At 40.9% G+C, this 22269-nt stretch overlaps 1 protein-coding gene across 6 annotated transcripts in view; it reads left to right on the forward strand.

Moving 5' to 3' along the window:
• The window catches only part of LOC310751067 (maestro heat-like repeat family member 5), a 67474-nt gene that overhangs the window by 39571 nt on the left and 5634 nt on the right, over positions 1 to 22269 (forward strand). For all 6 annotated transcript variants that reach the window (XM_083589971.1, XM_083589973.1, XM_083589972.1 and 3 more), the window contains 3 exons: positions 12596 to 12731; positions 13618 to 13739; positions 14817 to 14966. In XM_083589971.1, the coding sequence (XP_083446097.1) occupies positions 12596 to 12731; positions 13618 to 13739; positions 14817 to 14966 (408 nt within the window). The remainder of the gene's footprint in view (positions 1 to 12595; positions 12732 to 13617; positions 13740 to 14816; positions 14967 to 22269) is intronic.

Raw genomic sequence — 22269 nt, forward strand, 5'->3', positions numbered from 1 at the left:
GGTAAACTCTTACTGGTAGTGTTACTTTCATCTGTAGGTCTGCAAATACTTGCAGATACCATTCCACATCATGAGTGGCCTGAACGCATGCACATAATTCACTCTCTGTTGTGGAGAGACAAATAATGGTTTGTGTCTGGGACTTCCATTCAAATGGACAACCGTTATAACAAAACACCATACCAGACACATCCCTGCAATTATTTTGTTCCACTGCATGAGATGCATCGCAGAAAATTTCAAAACCTTTGTCAATACATGATGTAAACTGCAACCTATAATGTTTGGTATGTTTAAGGTACATTACCACTCTCTTAAGAGCAGAGAAACATTGCGTAGTGGGCTTTTCCACAAATTTTGCCAGAAAGTGAAAGGCATAAGTTATATCTGGTCTTGAGATTCTTTGAATGAAATTTAGCTTGCCTATAGCAGAACGATACAAAGTTTTGTTAGGAAATGGCTTATCTTCACCTGTAAAGGTGAAACCACACACCATAGGCGTTTCCTTCCCATTTGCATTTTCTTAAACCCATTTTGAATCAATAAGTCTCATATCTGGGGTTTGTGGTACAAGAGACCAGGTGTTATGCTCTTTTAAAGAAGCTATCTCAGAGTTCATAGCTTTATACCAATTTACAGCTTGGTGCTTAGGTAAATTCTGAACATCATTGTAGCCTTATTGGCATACACAGTATTTAAATGTTCATCTGCAAAACATTGTGGCTTCTGTCTTTTTCTATCTGAATGTCTCAGTCCGGAAGGAGAGTCAGACTCCTCAGACTTAATGGGACTAAGTGAACTACTAGTTTCAGGTTGTAAATCATCATTGTCAGACCGAAGAGGTGCCTGTAGGCTAAGCTCACAGTCAGAAAACTCAAGAGAATCTAACCTCCCCTCGGGTGCCTGTGACTTTAAATCATCAAACAAATTATCAGATTCAACAGGCTTTTTGTCTTGTTCCATTAATTCAGAAGCACCATTTCCTGCTGCTGCTGCGGCTGCTGCTGCTTCCTCTTCTTCCTCAGTGTCATTTATACCGTTAGTATCTTGGAAAACAGCAGCGCCATTCCAATTTACAGTTTGTATCATGCTTCTGGTAATATGAAATTTGCCAGTTGCTGGTATGTAAATTCTGTACGCCCCCTGCTGGTAGCCCATTAATTTTCCCTGAACACTACGCTCACCCAATTTCTGCTTAGCGGGATAATGCATAATTATATCTGAATCCCAAATGCGTAGGTATTTCAGATTAGGGCGTTTTTTAAACAGCTTCTCATAGGGGGTTGTTAGGATATTTCCGTTCCACCTTAAACAGGGAGCAGGCTGTTGTTTGAGTCACAGTCTGCGTACTTCCGGCTCACAGGAAGTTTATGTTTTGTACATAGCTTTTGTTTCTCTCTCTGTGCCTGAACACGCAGGCAAGCAGTCATGTTTTTTCTTTGTTCTGACCAACGCTGAATAAAGTTGTAAATAATGCTCTCCTGAGTGCATCTTTCGTTGTGCGAACTCTGCAAAGGGCGTGCACAAGTCCTTGGAATGTGGAAAGCTGTTTCTGAGGCTTGTGTCGCTCGACTGATACTGCGTTCCTACGGGAGGTTGATGGATCGTCCGAAGTCGACGTGGGGGCATGATGGCCTTTGTCTCCCTGGCAGTATCCCAACAGGGGTGACATCTAAACCAGAATGATAACTGCGATTTCTAACGTAACAAAAGGCATCGAGCGCTTCAGCCCAAAAGACTTTGGGCAGATTAGCATTGTGCAGATAAGTTTTAACCCCTGCCTGCAGGTCACGCTGCACAACTTCAACAAGCCCATTTTGCCAGGGACTTCGGGCACAAGATAACTCATGTGTAGTCCCCTGCGCTTCCAGGAAATTCTCAAAATCCTCAGAAACAAATTCCCCGCCCCGGTCAGTAAACAGGTTCTTAATTGGTTTGTTAAAATGCGTTTTTACCCAGTTGCAAAAAGCTCTGTACTTCTCAAATGCTTGGGACTTCTCAGCTATTGCATAAGTCCAACAATATCTACTATACTGGTCTATCAGGGTAAGCCAGTACTTTTTTTTTTTTTGGTATAATATTTATTGAAATTTTACAAAAACATAAAAGAAATAAGAAAAGAAAAAGATAAAAAAAGAAAACATACAAAAATACACAAAAAAGAAAAAAGAAGAATAAAAATACAAAGTACAAAAAACGAATAGATACAAAAGAGTTAAAAACAAATCCATTTTTTGTAACTTTAAACTCATTAGCTTGTTTCCTTAACTTCCTCACACCTCCCCTTTTTGTATTCCCATTTAAATAATCAAATCAGCAAATCCTTACCCTCTTTCGTTTATCTTAACTCTATATCTTAACATATTATAACTCTATATTTTCATCCATTATCAACTCATTTTTGCATATTCTCATTAACTTTGTTGCTAATACCTCTTATTTTCAATCCAACATCATTTTTAATATTCATTAATTTTACAGTGTTTCTGAAGATAGTCTTTAAATTTCTTCCAATCTTCTTCCACCAACTCTTCTCCCAGGTCTCGGATTCTGCCAGTCATTTCCACTAATTCCATATAGTCCATCACCTTCATCTGCCACTCTTCCAGGGTGGGTAAATCTTGTGTCTTCCAATACTTTGCAATGAGTATTCTTGCTGCTGTTGTTGCATACATGAAGAAAGTTCTATCCTTCTTTGGCACCAATTGGCTGACTATGCCCAGGAGAAAGGCCTCTGGTTTCTTCAGGAAGGTATATTTAAATACCTTTTTCATTTCATTATAGATCATCTCCCAGAAAGCCTTAATCTTCGGGCACGTCCACCAAAGGTGAAAGAATGTACCTTCATTTTCTTTACATTTCCAACATTTGTTATCGGGCAAATGATATATTTTTGCAAGCTTGACTGGTGTCATGTACCACCTGTATATCATTTTCATAATATTCTCTCTTAAGGCATTACATGCTGTAAATTTCATACCGGTGGTCCACAACTGTTCCCAGTCCGCAAACATAATGTTATGACCAATATCTTGTGCCCATTTAATCATAGCAGATTTAACCGTTTCATCCTGCGTATTCCATTTTAACAGCAAGTTATACATTCTTGAAAGTATCTTAGTTTTGGGATCTAACAATTCTGTTTCCAATTTTGATTTTTCCACCTGGAAGCCATTTTTTTTGTCCAAATTATAGGCCTCTCTTATTTGATAATAATGAAGCCAGTCTCGCACTTTATCTTTTAATTTCTCAAAACTATGCAATTTCAATTTATCTCCTTCTTGTTCCAATATTTCCCAATATTTCAGCCATTTGGCCTCCATATTGAGCTTTTTCTGAGCCTTCGCTTCCATTGGTGACAACCACCTTGGGGTTTTATTTTCCAGTAAGTCTTTATATCTTATCCAGACATTGAACAATGCTTTCCTGACAATATGGTTTTTAAATGCTTTATGTGCTTTAACCTTGTCATACCACAAATATGCATGCCACCCAAAAACATTGTTAAATCCTTCTAGGTCCAAAGTGTCCGTGTTCTCAAGAAGCAGCCAGTCTTTCAACCAGCAGAATGCTGCTGATTCATAGTAAAGTTTAAGCTCTGGCAGGGCAAATCCGCCTCTTTCCTTTGCATCAGTTAATATTTTAAATTTTATTCTGGGCTTCTTGCCCTGCCAGACAAATCTAGAAATATCTCTCTGCCACTTCTTGAAACAGTCCATCTTGTCCAAAATTTGCAATGATCGAAACAAAAATAACATTTTTGGCAATCTTTATAGCTGCAATTTGACCCAACAAGGAAAGCTTCAAATTTGACCATATTACTAAGTCTTTTTTCGCTTCTGTCCAACATTTCTCATAATTATCTTTAAATAAATTTAAGTTCTTGGCCGTCATATTAACCCCCAGATATTTTACTTTCTTAACTAATGTTAAACCTGTCTCCTTCTGAAACCTCTCTTTCTCAATCGATGTTAAATTTTTCTCAAGAACTTTAGTTTTTGACTTGTTCAGCTTAAATCCTGCCACATGACCAAATTCTTGAATTAGTTCTAATACTCTTTTCGTACTAGATTCTGGCTCCTGTAACGTCAAAACTAGGTCATCTGCAAAAGCTTTCAATTTGTATTGTTTGGCTCCGACCTGGATACCTTTAATCAGACGGTCCCTTCTAATCATATTTAACAAAACCTCCAGGACCGAAATAAAAAGCAATGGGGAAATTGGGCAGCCTTGTCGTGTCCCTTTCTCTATCTTAAATTCCTCTGTCATCACATTATTGACTATTAGCTTGGCCTTTTGTTCTGAATAAATTGCACTTATACCATTTTCAAACCCTTGACCCACCCCCATCCCCCGAAGATTTTTCTTCATAAAATTCCAAGAAATATTGTCAAAGGCTTTCTCCGCATCTATAAAAATTAAAACTGCTTTAGTATTAATGTTCACTTGCAACTTCTCCAATATGTTAATTATGTTCCTCGTGTTGTCAGACAAATGTCTACCTGGGAGAAAGCCAGCTTGGTCCTTATGTATCTCTTCCACTAATACTTTTTTTAATCTATTAGCCAAAATATCAGCAAAAATTTTGTAATCCACATTGAGTAGGGATATGGGGCGGTAGTTCTTAAGCTGTGTCTTTTCAGACTCCGTTTTCGGTATAAGTGTAATGTAGGCTTCCTTCCACGACTCTGGCGCTTTTTCCCCCTCCAAAATTTCATTACAAACCTCCTTTAGTGGTTGAATTAACCAATCTTTCAAAGATCTATAGAATTTTGAGGTTAAGCCATCCAGCCCTGGAGATTTACCCAACTGCATATTCTGAATGGCACCTTCTACCTCCTGTTCTGTAATTTTGTAGTTCAGCATTATCTTATTTTCATGAGAGATTTTTTGTAATCCATTTGTTTTTAAAAATTGGTCTATATCAAACTCTTTCTGTGGCCCTTGTGTATATAACTCTTTAAAATACCTCTGGAAGCATTTTCTAATTTCCACTGGATTCTGAATGTTCTTTCCTTCCACTTCCAAATTTGTGATAGTGTTAAGTTTTTGTCTTTTTTTCATTTGCCAAGCTAACAATTTTCCACATTTATTAGCCGATTCAAATGTCTTTTGTCTCATTTGTTTAATTTTCCATTCAATTTCTTGGTTCATCATCTTCATATATTGCACTTGATATAACTTTATGTCTCTCAGAATCTCTTGTGACTTTGGTTTCGCTCTTAGTTTCTTCTCACCCTCCTTTATTTTTTCTAAAATTTTATCTTTTTTTCCATTTTGGGCTCTCTTCTTTATTGTATTCTGTTGGATCAGAAACCCCCTCATAACTGCTTTACTTGCGTCCCAGATTATTCTTTTTTCAGTAGTAGTATTCAGATTTATCTCAAAATAGTCTCTCAAGGTTTTTTGGGCCTTCTTGATAACCTCTTGATCTCTAAATAAGGTGTCATTCATCCTCCATCTGAAGGAACCGATTGGTGTTAGTTTCATCTCCATTTTCACAGCATTATGGTCGGAGCAAGTTTTTGGGCAAATTTCCACTTTTTGAGTCTTAGGTGCCAGTCCTCTAGTTATCCATATTTGGTCAATTCTTGTCCATGTCATTTTGGCTTCAGAGAAGAATGTTCCCTCTCTTCCTAGGGGGTTCTTAATTCTCCAAATGTCAATCAAGTCCATATTCTCAGTCAGTTCAAAAAAGGTTTTTGGTAGTCTGCCATCTTTAGTTACAATCTGTCTCTGTGACTTGTCCATATTTGTAGATACCACTCCATTCATATCTCCCATCATAATGATGTTGTGATCCATATAGTCTAACAATGTCTCGTGCAATTTCTTAAAAAATTCAGATTTTCCCTCATTTGGTGCATAAACTCCTACTATTAAAAATTTTTCTCCTTGTGATCGAATTTCGATTGCCACAAATCTTCCTTGATCATCTTTAAAAACAAATTTCGGTGACAGGCTCTCTTTGGTGTAAATTACAACTCCTCTCTTTTTAACCTTATCCGATGAAATAAACTCTTGACCCAATCTTTTATTAAACAATACTTTCCTGTGTAGCCTTATCACATGTGTTTCCTGTAAACAAATTAAGTCCAATTGTTCCTGTCAGGGGCTCAGGAGCAGGAGCACTGGGGAGAGAGGAAATGGAGAGCGAAGGGGAAGAATCCGAGGGCAGCGTAGGGGAGTATGACAGTGACCCGAGAGATTCCATGAGCTTCTCCAGCGAATCAGAAGATTCCCAGAAGGGGCGCCAACGGTCAGGGCAAGGGGGGTCCCAGGGGGGACGCACCAGAAACAAGGAGCCAGAGGGGAACCCCAAAGCAGCAGCGGGGGATCAGGACCAGTTTCCCCACCAGAGCGTAGTGGGGGGGAAGAGTCACATGTGTCAGGGCCAGCGTCTCCTCCAGCGGGGAGAGAAAGTGAGTCAGGGCTGACCACGCCTCCAACGGAGGGGAGGTCAGTTGCGGCTAGCCCCCCCAGAGGGGGAAGCAGTGACAGCAGCAGTGAAAGGGTCAGGAGGAAAGTTACTGGCTGGGCGCGCGCGCCAAGTTCAAATGTACAGGCGCGGGGGACAGCAGGAGACCCGGATGGGGAACCAGCTCCTAAAGCCCGCCGGAGGGAGGGGGAAGGCTCAGGGGATTCAGCGTCAGAAGAGTCTAGAAAGGGCGAGACCCCAACGGACAGGCGGAACCAGAGGCGGAAGGAACAGAGGAAGAGGTGGAGTAAGGCTAGAGTCTTAAATTGGTGTCTGGGGGGAGGAGACTCAGACGGAGCATCAGCGGTCTGACAGTTGAGACGTAGAGCTGCGCGCTGCGGCTCTGGAAGTGAAACTGAACTTCAATAAAGACTTTTGTACTTAACAATGAAGCAGCGTTGGTCCTTTGTGAGCTGGGACCTCGGGCAGCTCTGACAGTTCCTTTTTCAATAAATGAAAAACTTTCCTCCTCTTCTCCGGGGAGTTAAGTCCATGAATGTTCCAACTTAATAATTGCAGAGACATGGTGTATTTATTCTACTTTCCTCCAACTGCTCCCATTAATTCCTCTTGTTCTGACGGTGGTATCACTTTTTCTAATTTGTCCAATCCCAAAGGTGGTGGTACTATGTCTAGTACTCCTGGTTTTAAAGCTCTTAGCTCTTCTAGAACTTCTTTTTGCAGGTCTTCTTCGTGGTCTCTCAGGAATTTTTCCTTGTCTTCCACTGATCTTATTTTGAACTTTTTCCCTTTAAAGGTAAAGGATAGGCCTTGAGGGAATTCCCATCTAAAAACAATTCTGTTACTTCTCAACAGGGCCACCAGATCTCCGTAGTTAGTTATAAGATCCAATAAGTATTTCGGAATATCCTTGAATATCTCCACTCTTGAATCGTTTATTTCCAAGGTCTTCTGGAAGTGCAGACTCAGTATTTTATCTCTCTCTTCTTTCGTTCGGAGGGTAACCAAACAGTCTCTCACCCTGTTCTTTCTCCCTCCTCTTCCAAGTCTAAAAGCACTTACTATCTTGAAATCTTGCTTAGCATCCAAATTCCAAAATTCTGCAAATTCCTGCGTAAGAAAGTCACTTAAACTGTCTTTTTCCAATTCAGGGACCGCCCTGATCCTCAGATTAGTCTGTTTTTCCTTAAGTTCGATCATAGACAGAAGCGACCGGTGGTCCTTTAGCTCTTTGCATATAGTTGGAATCTTTTCCTCTACAGCCAGCACTTTTTCCTTTGCTTCCTCAACTGCCTTTTGGTTCGAAGCGGATTCTTGCAACAGTCTTTCAATAGCTTCTGTATTTGAGTTCACCTTCTGCCCCAAATTGTTGATGCTAGTAGTATTTTGGTCAATTTTAGTAGTCGCTTCAGTAACTTGGTTACTTAATTTTTCCAAGGTTTCAAAAATTTTATTTAATACTGAAGTGAATCCCTCTTCAGTAGCCATTCCTTTAGACCCAACTTGTGCAGGATCTTTTCCTTGTGCAGGATCTTTTCCTTGTGATGCAGAAGGGGCAGATACAGATGCAGAGGCAGATATGGATGCTCTGCGCTGCTGCGTTACACTAGTCTGCTGCTGTCTAACCTTTCCCGATCTTGTTGTCTTTTCCTGAAGCAAGTCTGCCATGCCACTTTATCTAAGGATCTGAAAATCAAGGTCAATCCCACGGCCAAAACTTGTTTTGCTGTGGAAGTTTCCCAGGCCAGTCGAGAGTGGAAAATCCCCTGGCTAGTTGCAACAATTTCAAAGTTCCTCTAGGGGGACACAGTAACGATCAATGGTATTGCAATAGAGTCTCTTTTCCGATTTTCCAAAGTCCCCCTTCTACAAAAGAAAAAAGCAACAGTTCCAAGTCCAAAGTAACCCTCAGAGTAAAAGTGTCTCACTTGCAGAGTTAACTATCACAAAGTTACATTGTCCATAAATAGTGCGATTCTCAGTACAGCAATTTTATTAATCTGGCAGTCCGTTCCCAAGGATTAAGTGGTGGTCTTTACTCCTTTTTCTCTCCACTTTTTTTGCAGGCAAAATATATTTTCTCCTCTTCCCTCCCCTCTCCTGCAATTCAGGGAGGGAAATCTTTTAATTTGACGTTAGGATTTAAGTCCTTTTAAACCCAGCTCTCCAGCGTTAGCTTGATCAGTCTTTGCTTTGATCTATATACAAAAAGGAAGGCGGACTTCCTGTTTGCGCCTTCCCGTTTCAGTGCCAAATTAATCCTATTTTCCTTAAATTCCCCGGTCTTTGAACTTGACCTACTCACGGGTAGTTGTTTGTTAGCCAAATTGTCCCAGGAAAAAGGTCAGCGCTCTCCGGCAACAGCTGTGCGGCTTCGCTCCACGGAAGAAGCAGTTGGCTCTCAGCACCGCGCCTATCTCCCCGTTTCGCTCCGGGACCCCTTGCGGGGTTCCCTCGCAGTTAGGGGGGCGCTGAAGGTGCCCGCTGAGTCCCACGAACACAGGCTTCTCCCGCCTGTAGTTTTCTAAGGGGTCCCCGCGTCGCCGTCGCGACTAGACCCGATTCCCGTGGAGCTATTCCCTCACAGCTGGAGGGAATCCGCCATTACCGATGGTGCCGCCTCCGGAAGTCAGGGTAAGCCAGTACTTAGAACCTCCTAATGATGGTGGGAGTGGCCCAACTAAATCACAATGTACACGCTCAAATGGCTCAGTTACTTTCCTATCTGAGCACCTACCCTTGAGTGCAACCTTAATGTTATTCTTGCAACAGGATAGACATTGTATAAAGAATTTACATGGTTTTAAGTTTAGGCCATTAACAATATTCTTTGTCTTAATTACATCAGCAAAATTCAGATGTCCCAGAATTCTGTGTGCTTCATGGGCACACCCGGAATGTGGCCTTACATTCCTCAACCCCTGGCTTGACTGTGCTGCTCTGCAATTTATAGGCGATTGGGAGTAGGTGCGAAAATACAGTCTATATAAACCATCAGAGTCCCGGGCATACAATAGACTTTTTTTCCCATCGAAAAACTCACACATTGACTTTAAGAAACGCACAGTTATGCCTTGACGAGCAAAACATCTTACTGACAATAAATTGTCCACTGACGGGCAGTAAATGCAGTTCGCTATCGTAATGTTTAAAGAGTCAAGTTTAATAGTACCCCTGCCAAGTGACTGCAAGACTTGTGAATTGGCTAAATGTACATTACCAATTTCCTCTTCAAAAGAAATAAACAAGCTTCGATCATTGCAAATGTGCTGGGATGCTCCTGAGTCCACAATAAAAGACTTCCACTTGGCACCTTTAATTCTTTTACGATCTGTACTCCGAGCATGAAAAGCTCGCGGCTCGTTTCTGTCTTTACGGTACGATGTCGGCTGCTGGGCTGACGACCGTGACTGACGAACAGAAACAGACTTGGGAGTACTTTGCTTTCTTTTGGATCTGCAGTCCTTTGCAAAATGTCCCTGCTTATTGCAGAACCAATAACGCTTTGCAGCTTTAAATGCAGTCGTATCACCACAAGTTTGCATATGGCGTTCCTTATTGTTTCTGGAAATAGGAGTGCTTATGGCACAAGCCTCCCTTCTATCCAACTCGCCCATTAATCTTGCCGTTATCCCTTCCACAGTTAATTGTGCTGGTGGAACGGCAGATATCTGGCTAGCTACACCATCAAAGTCCTCATTAAGGGAACAAAATGATAAAAACATACTGAATATCAGGTATCTCTATGTCCCTTTGAATTAATTTGCAGCGTATTGCCTCCAGACGTCTCAAGTGTGCTGCCAAATCAGATTTTGGAACAAGAAGGAGACAAATTGAAATTGCAGAGTTTTGAGAAACTAAAAGATAAAGTGCGAGACTGGCTTCATTATTATCAAATAAGGGAGGCTTACAATCTGGACAAAAAAATTGGCTTCCAGGTGGAAAAATCAAAATTGGAAACAGAACTGTTAGACCCCAAAACTAAGATACTATCAAGAATATATAACTTGCTGTTGAAATGGAATACTCAGGATTAAACGGTTAAATCTGCTATGATTAAATGGGCACAAGATGTTGGACATAACATTATGTTTGCTGACTGGGAACAGTTGTGGACCACCGGTATGAAATTTACGGCATGTAATGCCTTAAGAGAGAATATTATGAAAATGATATACAGGTGGTACATGACACCAGTCAAGCTTACAAAAATCTACCATTTGCCCGATAATAAATGTTGGAAATGTAAAGATAATGAAGGCACATTCTTTCACCTTTGGTGGACGTGCCCAAGGATTAAGGCTTTCTGGGAGATGATATATAATGAAATGAAAAAGGTATTTAAATATACCTTCTTGAAGAAACCAGAGGCCTTTCTCTTGGGCATGGTCGGCCAATTGGTGTTAAAGAAGGATAGAACTTTTTTAATGTACGTTACAACAGCAGCAAGAATACTCATTGCAAAGTACTGGAAGACACAAGATCTTCCCACCTTGGAAGAATGGCAGATGAAAGTGATGGACTATATGGAATTGGCGGAAATGACTGGCAGAATCCGAGACCAGGGAGAAGAGTCGGTGGAAGAAGATTGGAAGAAATGTAAAGATTATCTACAGAAACATTGTAAAATTAAGGAATGCTAAAATGATGTCGGAATGAAATGAAGCGGTTTTAGCAACAATGTTAAAAAGGAGTATGTAAAATGGATTGTTAATAGATGAAAATATAAAGTTATAATATGTTAAGATGAAGAATTAAGATAAAAACAAAGAGGGAAAGGATTTGCTGAATTAACCATTCGAACTGGAATACAAAAAAGGGAGGTGTGAGGAGGTCAGGGAAACAAGTAAATGAAAGGCAAGACATGGAATGATGGATTTATTTTTAATTGTTTTTATTTCCTCTGTATTTTGTATCTTTTGTTTTCTTTTTTCTATCTCTTTATTACTTTTGTAATTTCTTTTGAAATTTTAATAAATATTAATTTTTTTAAAAAAAAGTGTGCTGCCAAATCACCACCAGGCTGCAACTTGGTCTGGTACAGCTGCTTGAAAAACGTCAATGCGGACGCTGACTCTTTTCTAATATGCACTGCTGCAAGACTGTCCCACATTTCTTTGGCAGTTTTCTTATTTCTTATATAGACTACTTGCTGGTCGCTGACTGCCAAATTAATTATTGCCCTGGCTTTCGCATCTCCTTTTGACCAAGCATTAGTTACAGGGTCAGGAGGTTACAGATAGGTAGCCGTGTTGGTCTGCCATAGTCAAAACAAACAAAAAATTTTTTTCCTTCCAGTAGCACCTTAAAGACCAACTAAGTTAGTTCTTGGTATGAGCTTTCGTGTGCATGCACACTTCTTCAGATGTGTATCTAACTTAGTTGGTCTTTAAGGTGCTACTGGAAGGAAATTTTTTTTTTTTTGTTTTGAGGGTCAGGAGGGTCATCAGTTACATAGGTCCATACTTCTCTAGAGGTCAAAAGCGCCTCCACCCGAAAAGACCATAAACTATAGTTCTCATCTGTTAGCTGTGGGAACACCAGAGCCTTCTTGGCTTCTGGAACCCGGTCAACCATTCTGGAACTCTTCCAGACCCACAGAAACTACACTAACAGGAGAAGGAGTTTTCAAACCTTTCTCAGAGTCCAAAAATATGCAGTCATCCACTCAGCAGCTGGGCCCATAACCAAAGATGTTAGCTATTTGCAGTATAGTAGCACTGCAGAGAGCTTGCTGGGGAGACCATGCATTAAAAAGGGACTCAAAAATAACTTAAACAAGGTTTTAATAACAAAAACAAAAACTCCTTATACACTAAATACATCATCAACAAACCAGACCCAACCACCAACTCATCCCCCAGGGTAATGGGAGAGCTAGGTGCTGCTCCTTATATACTACACCCAAATGCTGACACAGCCATTCAACATTCAACCATTCAACATTCAACCATTCAACAGCCAGAACTGAGTTCCAGTGAGTTCTGGCTGGGGAAAAAGCCCTGGGGCAAGCCTAGGGTGGGCCACCTAAGCACAGCTCTCTTGCCCTGCGCCCCTCTGTCACCTTTGCCGACTGAAAGCATGCCAGACGGTTTTCTCTTGCTGGGCTCTGTGGGACGAGGGCTGACTGTGCATCTCTCTGTTTCCACCTTCTAGGTATCCCAGGATTTCCCCCTTCTTGGACAGCTGGTGGCGCTCTTGTCCCTTCACCTCGCAGACAACGTGAAGGAGATTGGCCTGCAGTCAGCGGAGGCCTTGTACCATCTCCATTACATCATGATAGCCAAAATGGGTGAGGGCGATGCTGGGAAATGGCTTGTTTCTTGTAAGCCGCAGGGTGGGAGATCTGTAGCCCTCCAGAGGCTGCTCCAACTCCCATCATCCCTGAGTGTTGCCCATGCTGGCTGCTGCTGGTGTTGATCAGGGAGTTCAGGAGGGCCAGAATTCGTGCCAGCACTGGCCTAACGCCAACACCCTGTTGGCCAGAGACGAGAGGGCAGTCTTGGGGGAGGGATTCACTGCTGAAGAAGATCAGAAAAGCCTTCTGGACCTGACCAGTGGCCCAGCCCAGCCCAGCCCAGCATCCTGTTCCCACAGGGGTTGACCAGATGCCTGTGGGAATCCAGCAAGCAGAATTCAAGCTCTTTCTACTCCTGTACTTTGCTGCCTCTGACCATGGAGGCAGAGCATAGCCATACTGGCTAATAGCCATGGGTAGCCTTCTCTTCCATGAATTTGCCTCATCTTCTTTGAAAGCCATCTTGGTCCGTGGCCATCAGTGCCTCCTGTGGCAGGGAGTTCCAGAGTTTAGCTGTGCACTGCAAGAAGAAGGACCATCCTGAAACTTCAGTTTCATTGGAGGTCCAGTTGTTCTCATGTTCTGACAGTGAGAGAGAAAGCTTTCTCTCTCCACTTTCTCCATGCCATACATTGTGTCTCCTCTTCCTCGCCATTTTTCTAAACGGAACACCCCCCCAAATGCTGCAACCAGCTCCACAAGCACCCCAGTCCTTTTGGTTGCCCCCTTCTGAACCTTTTTCCCAGTTCTGAATTATAATTTTTGAGGTGAAATCGATAATTGTTTTTGTTGGTCCCAGTGGGAAAACTGGAGGTTTTGAGCAGGGAGCACTAATGCTGGGTTCTTTTGCATGCATATTCCAAAACCCGACCCTGCTTAGGTAAGGAACTGGAGAAGAGGAGGAATAAAAATAAGAAAGGCAACATGGTCAGATGGGTCCGAGAAGACTTCTTCATCCCTGGGCCCTCCCTCTTCCACTACCACATCGCAAAAGTGGCCAAGGTAGGGGTGGCTTTTTGTACTCTTTATTGCTAAGACCGCAGCCACTCCCAGTTAGCAAAGATTTGCTCACTCGGGCCAATGGGGCCCTGCCCCACCAACTTCAGCCTGCCCTCAGGCAGCCCACGCCTTCTAGGGATGAGGGAGAGATTCAGAGCAGTTCACACTGGAAGCCAAAGCTATCAAATCGAGGCTTTCAGAAACAATAGGAGAACTGAAACACAACCCGCCTTTGAAATTCACATGTCCTTGAATTTCGCAATGCCAAACAGTGTGTAAAAAAATCCATGTGTGAGCTATTAGTGTAAATAACATTCAGAAATGCATTGTATTAGAATAAATTGCTCAAAGACAAGTGCCCGGTAGCCTAAACTGCATGCAGAATTCTACTTATTGAAATTCTACCAGGTGCTGGGAGACCTAGGGTTCAGATCCCCACTCAGCCCTGAAACTCACGAGTCAGTCACAGTCTCTCAGTCTAACCTACCTCATGAGACTAAAACGGGGAGGAGAGAGAACCATGCATTGCCACCTTGGGCTCCTCAGGGCGGAAAAAGAATAGGAAAAGTTGACTCATTCAATACATCTTTCACAAGGCACTGCCAAGCCAATGAACTATGCCAACCTTGTGGTGGGTGTTTTTGTTGTATATTAAGAACTAAACACACAGCCAGCAGGTTCCCACCCAGTCTGTTTGGCACTGGTTATATAACGGATAGCCACTATTATTCACCCTCTCTGTTCCTGCGAGAATTTTTTTTAAATTTTCTAGTCTGATTTTAGATTGAACCTCTTCATGTTCCAATGTCATAACCAATTTAAGATGTGGATCGAAAATAGCAAGGTGTCACCTGACTTTTAGTTTTGTTTGTTGTGAAATCTTTCAGCTATTTAAATAAACACATAAATAGAATCACCGAATTGTAGAGTTGGAAGGGACGCGGGGGTCACTTAGTTCAACCCTCTCAAGGCAGAGTGGAGATGTCTTTCACTTGGTTTGTGAAGGCACCCTTGGACTACTGAAACGTGGTCAGAGTGTGGAGCAGAAGAAAACTCCCTCTTCTTTCTTCTTTGTGCCAGGCTTTTGGGGAGCACCTCAAGCCCAGCCAGATCAACGAAGTCGTGTTGAAGGCGATTGACAACTTGACAGTGGAAGACAGAGCCGTCTCTCAGGCTGCAGGAAAGCTCCTGAGGTCCTTCCTTGAGGAATGCGGGATGGAAATGGAAAACGTAAGGCTCAAAACGGAGGCAGGGGGAGCAGGTTTCCTCTAAATTAAACATTCTCTTCAGACTTAGAATTAGCTTGTTTCTGGGAAGTAAGAAGGCATTGTGTGGGAAGTAAGAAGAGCCAGTGTGGTGTAGTGGTTAAGAGCGGTAGTCTCGTAATCTGGGGAACCGGGTTCGCGTCTCCGCTCCTCCACATGCAGCTGCTGGGAGACCTTGGGCCAGTCACACTTCTCTGAAGTCTCTCAGCCTCACTCACCTCACAGTGTGTTTGTTGTGGGGGAGGAAGGGAAAGGAGAATGTTAGCCGCTTGGAGACTCCTTCGGGTAGTGATAAAGCGGGATATCAAATCCAAACTCTTCTTCTTCTTCTTCAATTTCCGTGTCTGTGGCTCGCGCCTCTGTTTCCATCCTGCTGCAGTTCGGCTTCCAAAAATCAACCCCCCTGTTTTTCATCTCGCTGTCTGCTTTGGTAGTATTTTAATTACATTATTCCACCCTGTTCATTTCAGTGCAAAGGAAACACAATGTGTACAACACTGAGGTCAATTAATAAAACTTTGCTATGATCAAAATGATCACCCTCCCAAAACTAACCTACCTATTCCAAACCCTCCCAATCTGGATTCCCCCAACACAACTCCACAGATGGCAGAGAAAACTACACTCTTTTATCTTCTCACATAAAAAACCAAAAATAAGCCCCAAATACCTGCACCTCCCCACCTCAGAAGGAAGATGGGGAATCCCCAACATAGAAGCATATTACATTGCCAGCCAAATACTCCATATAATCCCATATATACTAGAAGATGAGACAAAACAATGGGTGCACCTAGAGAGGGACATAATTGAAAATACCAACCCCATCCCCACTAATCCCCCTGCCGTACTACCCATTATTCCACCATGCAGCACAAAACCTCCAGATAAAAACCTGGCAAACCAAAGGCTTATATCGCCTAATAGACTTCTGTAAAAATAACAAACCTTTGTCAACACAAGAAATACAAGACAAACTAGAAGACACCCAAATGCCCTGGTTAACACAACACCAATTACATGCCCTCTTAAACAATCCAACAGTAAAATCAGCAGCAACTAGGCCCCTGATAACCTTTGAAAACCTCCTCCTAACAACAAAGGGAAACGGTAAAAGGATGGTATCCGCAATATACAAAATACTACTCCAAAATCCCACAAACCCCCTAGACGCAATCAAAAAACAATGGGAGAATGACATAGGCTATGAGATTAACCCCACTCAATGGATCAGAATGTGGTCTAACCCCCCCCCCCTTTAAATCCATATCAACGAAAAGAACTCACTCTGAAACTCACCTACAGGTGGTACCTAAGACCAAGAAAACTAGCGCTAATACGCCCAGGAACCTCACCAAAATGCTGGAGAGGGTGCACATACCACAGGCACATACCTCCACATGTGGTGGGAATGCCCCAAAATCCAACTATTCTGGACAACAGCCATACGAGAAATATGTAAAATAACTAAGCAAGTACAGACATCACCCCAGAACTGGCCCTACTAAACATCTTCCAAGACAACAATGCCCACTTACACCACAAAGAACTCATAACCCACCTACTTTCAGCAGCCAGAAACACCATAACCAGACACTGGAGAGACCTGTCAGGAGTAAGCATGGACCAATGGTACCAAATAGTATGGGAAACAGCCCTACTAGAAAAATTAACCAATAAACTGAAACTGACACGGGGACAAACAGAAGAAGACGCCTTTATCCTGGTATGGCTCCCCTTTATCACAAACACAGCCCAAAAAGACAATGACAATAATCCACCAACAGCATACAAATCAATATGGCTAACCTGATCCAAAACACCCACTCACCACACTCACACACGAAAACAAAGATCACCACAGCCAATCACAAACAAACAACCACACCCTAGGCCAACCCCAACCTCTCTCACCACCAAAGGAACACAAGTGAACAGCAGAGAACCGGCACGAGTAACGCTGACACCAAACCCTACATACATTAAGCCAAATAGAAACAGGTTCAGCACACTTTCTCTTTTTTTATATATATATTATATTTATTAAAGTTTAGGAATTTATATAAAACAGAATAAACAGAACAGTAAAAACAAAAACAATAACAATACATACAATCCAAAAAAGAAAAAACACACATACAAAACAGGTATAGTTTCCATCCCTTATATTCATAAAACTTACTTTCCCGACCTCCTCATACCTCCCCTTTCTGTATTCCATTCTCTAATTAAGTCAATTCAGCAAATCCTTTCCCTAATTTCTATGTACTTTTTAACCTTTCTTTTCTTAACCACATAATCATTACAGCTTTTAACTCCTTAATTTCTAAATCAACATCGTTCTAGCCTTCAATAATTTTACAATGTTTCTTAAGATAGTCCTTAAATTTCTTTCAATCTTCTTCCACCGTCTCTTTTCCCTGGTCTCGGATTCTGCCGGTCATTTCTGCCAGTCCCATATAGTCTATCACTTTCATCTGCCATTCTTCCAAGGTGGGTAGATCTTGTGTCTTCCAATACTTTGCGATGAGTATTCTTGCTGCTGTTGTAGCATACATAAAAAAAGTTCTGTCCTTCTTTGGCACCAATTGGCCGACCATACCCAGGAGAAAGGCCTCTGGTTTCTTCAAGAAGGTATGTTTAAATACCTTTTTCATTTCATTATAAATCATTTCCCAGAAAGCCTTAATCCTTGGGCAAGTCCACCAAAGGTGAAAGAATGTACCTTCAGTCTCTTTACATTTCCAACACTTATTATCAGACAAGTGGTAAATTTTTGCGAGCTTAACTGGAGTCATGTACCACCTATAAATCATTTTCATAATATTTTCTTTCAAGGCATTACATGCCGTAAATTTCATACCGGTGGTCCACAACCGTTCCCAGTCCTCAAACATAACGTTATGACCAATATCTTGTGCCCACTTGATCATAGCTGATTTAACTATTTCATCCTGTGTATTCCATTCCAACAGCAAGTTATACATTTTTGACAAATTCTTAGTTTTGGATTCTAATAGTTCTGTCTCCAGTTTTGATTTTTCCACCTGGAAGCCAATTTTCCTGTCTGACTTAAAGACCTCCATTATTTGGTAGTAATGGAGCCAATCTCTCACTTTATCTTTCAATTTCTCATAACTCTGCAATTTCATTACATCCCCTTCTTGCTCCAAAATTTCCCAATATTTCGGCCATTTAGACTCCATATTAAGTTTTTTCACAGCCTTTGCCTCCATTGGGGACAACCACCTGGGAGTTTTGTTCTCCAGCAGGTCTTTATACCTAATCCAGACATTATACAGTGCTTTCCTGACAATATGGTTTTTAAAAGCTTTATGAGCTTTGACCTTGTCATACCACAAATATGCATGCCACCCAAAAATATTATTGAACCCTTCTAGATCCAAGATATCTGTATTCTCAAGAAGTAGCCAGTCTTTCAACCAGCAAAAAGCCACTGATTCATAATAAAGTTTAAAATCTGGCAGGGCAAATCCCCCCCTTTCTTTTGCATCAGTTAATATCTTAAATTTTATCCTGGGCTTTTTGCCCTGCCAGACAAATTTTGAAATATCTTTCTGCCACTTCTTGAAACAGTCCATCTTGTCAACAATTTGCAATGTTTGAAACAAAAATAACATTCTAGGCAATACATTCATCTTTATAGCTGCAATTCGACCCAACAAGGAAAGCTTCAATTTTGACCAAATTTCTAAATCTTTTTTTACCTCTGTCCAGCATTTTTCATAATTATCTTTAAACAAATTCACATTTTTAGTTGTCATATTGCTCCCCAAGTATTTCACTTTCTTAACCACAGTTAAACCTGTCTCATTCTGAAACTTCTCCCTTTCCATAGGTGTTAAGTTTTTTTCCAATACCTTAGTTTTGGATTTATTCAATTTAAATCCTGCAACCTGGCCAAAATCTTGAATTAGTTCTAAAACCCTTTTAGTACTAGATTCTGGCTCTTGTAACGTAAGTACCAAATCATCTGCAAATGCTCTCAATTTGTATTGTTTAGCTCCGACCTGTACTCCCTTAACCAACTGGTCCTTTCTAATCATATTCAGCAAGACTTCCAGGACTGATATAAAAAGTAATGGAGAGATTGGGCACCCCTGACGTGTCCCTTTTTCTATCTTAAACTCTTCCGTAACCATATTGTTTACAATTAACTTTGCTTTCTGCTCTGAGTATATTGCACCTATACCATTTTCAAATCCTTGGCCTACCCCCATCCCCTGAAGATTCTTCTTCATAAAACTCCAAGAAATATTGTCAAAGGCTTTCTCCGCATCCACAAATATCAAAACTGCTTTAGTATTTATGTTCACTTCTAGCTTTTCCAAAATGTCTATTATATTCCTTACATTATCTGACATATGCCTTCTCGGGAGAAAGCCCGCTTGGTCCCTGTGAATCTCCTCCATCAAAACTTTTTTCAGTCTCTTAGCCAGAATATCAGCAAAAATTTTGTAATCCACATTTAGTAACGAAATAGGGCGGTAGTTCTTAAGTTGGTTCTTTTCAGTCTCAGTCTTTGGTATAAGTGTAATATAAGCTTCTTTCCACGTTTCTGGTGCCCTTTTCCCCTCCAAAATTTCATTACAAACTTCCTTCATAGGTTGTAATAGCCACTCCTTTAACATTTTATAGTATCTGGAAGTAAGCCCATCCGGTCCCGGAGACTTGCCCAGTTGCATATTTTGAATGGCACCTTCTATTTCCTGTTCAGTTATTTTCTGGTTCAAACCTATTTTACTTTCATAAGAATTTTTTTGTAATCCATAAGTCTTGAGAAAATTGTCTATATCTGTCTCTTTCTGCGGCCCTTGTGTATATAATTGTTTAAAATATCTCTGGAAGCAGTTTCTAATCTCATTTGGCTTATATACATTCTTTCCTTCCACTTCTAGATTTGTAACCGTATTTAATTTTTGTCTTTTCTTCATTTGCCAAGCCAATAGTTTGCCGCATTTATCTGCTGATTCAAATGTCTTTTGTCTCATTTGTTTAATTTTCCATTCTATTTCTTGATTCATCAGCTCCATATATTGTGTTTGATACAATTTGATTTCTCTCAAAATCTCTTTGGACTTTGGTTTTGATCTTAGTTTCTTTCCCCCTTCTTTTATCTTCTCCAAAATCTTGTCTTTTTTCTCATTTTGGCTTCTCTTTTTTATTGCATTTTGTTGTATCAGAAATCCTCGCATAACGGCTTTACTTGCGTCCCAGATTACTCTTTTTTCCACATTAGTGTTCATGTTTATTTCAAAATAATCTCTCAAAGTTTTTTGGGCCTTTTTGTACACTTCTTCATCTCTAAATAAGGTGTCATTCATCCTCCATCTAAAGGATCCAGTTGATATTTGCTTCATCTCCATTCTTACTGCATTGTGGTCGGAGCAGGTTTTTGGGCAGATTTCCACTTTCTTTATCTTTGATGCCATTCCTCTAGTAACCCAGATTTGGTCGATTCTGGTCCATGTCATTTTGGCTTCAGAAAAGAAGGTTCCCTCTCTCTCAAGAGGATTCTTTGTTCTCCAAATATCAATCAAGTCCATATTGTCAGTCATTTCAAAAAAAGTTTTTGGTAATCTTCCATCCTTAGTGAGTACCTGTCTTTGTGCTTTATCCATATTAGTAGATACTACTCCATTCATGTCTCCCATCAAAATAAGATTATAATCCATATAGTCCAACAAAATCTCATGCAACTTCTTAAAGAATTCAGATTTCCCCTCGTTCGGTGCATAAATTCCTACGGCTAAAAATTTCTCTCCTTGGATTTGAATTTCAATTGCCAGGAATCTTCCTTGTTCATCTTTAAAAACAAATTTCGGTAGTAATTTTTCCTTTGCATATATCACAACTCCTCTTTTTTTAACTTTGTCTGATGAAATAAATTCTTGACCCAATCTTTTATTCACCAATATTTTCCTTTGTAACCTCGTCACATGTGTTTCTTGTAAACAGATCAAATCCAGTTGTTCTTTCTTCAACATATGAAAAACAGCTTTCCTCTTTCGAGGCATATTCAAGCCATTACAATTCCAACTTAGAAGTTGCAGAGCCATGATGAGACTATTTACTTATTCCTGTTGCTCCAAGTAGTTGTTCTTCCTCTGTCGATGGTTTCAAACCAAATGACAAGTTCGATATGTCTGATATATCCAGTGTTCCTTTTCCCAATGATGTCAGTTCCTGCCCGGAATCCACCTCCTTCTGTAGATCCTCTTCGTGGTCTCTCAGGAATTTGTCTTTATCACTCAATGTTCTTATTCTTATCTTCCTTCCTCTGTATTTGAAAGATAGGCCTTGTGGAAATTCCCACCTGAAGAATATTTTGTTTTTCTTCAATAAAACGACCAGATCTCTGTAGTAGGTTCTTACGTCCAAAATGTGCTTCGGAATATCCTTAAAGATCTCCACGTAAGAATTTTCAATCTCCAGGGTTTTTTGATAGTGCAGATTCAAAATTTTACCCCTTTCTTCCTTTGTCCTTAATGTTATTAAGCAGTCTCTTGCCTTATTCTTCCTTTGTCTTGTACCAAGCCTAAATGCACTCACTATCTTAAATTCTTCCTTCTCCAGGCCCTGTTGCCAAAAGTCCAAAAATTCTTTTGTCAGGAAGTCCACCAAGTTATCTTTCTCACTTTCCGGAACCGATCTTATCCTTAAATTCCTCTCTTTTCTCTGCAGTTCAATCATAGACAAAGTCAGATCATGATCCTCCAATTTCCTGATGACCGGTGGTATCCTCTCTTGGGTGAGAACCGCTATTTCCTTTGCTTCCTCTGCAATCTTTCGAGTTGTGGCCGAGTCCTCCAAAAGTCTTACAATAGTCTCTGTGTTGGAATTTACCTTCTTTCCCAATTCATCAATACTTTTCGTGTTCAGATCAATTTTTGCTGAGATCTCAGCCACTTGTTTATTAGTTTCCTGAATTTGTTTATTAGTTTCCACAACTTGTTTACTTGTCTCTGTTCCCTGCTTCGTTAAATATTCCAAAGATACATTAATCTTGCCAAGTGCTTGTGCTAAAGCGTCTTCTGCTGACATAACTTTTGGTTTAGTTTGAGAGGCAGCAGCTGTGCCCGTGCCTCCGGATGTTGAAGCTCTCCGCTGGTGGGAAAAATCAGTCTTGTATTGTCTGCCTGATCTTAAACTTCTTTCTTCAGACTTCCCCTTTTCTTTATCCATAACACTCTCATTCGGAGCCAAGGTCACGTCTTACTCTTGTACTTTGTTTTGAGAAGGAAATT

The sequence above is a fragment of the Podarcis filfolensis genome (assembly GCF_964270895.1).
Source record: "Podarcis filfolensis genome assembly, chromosome: 16".
Taxonomy (NCBI): Eukaryota; Metazoa; Chordata; class Lepidosauria; order Squamata; family Lacertidae; genus Podarcis; species Podarcis filfolensis.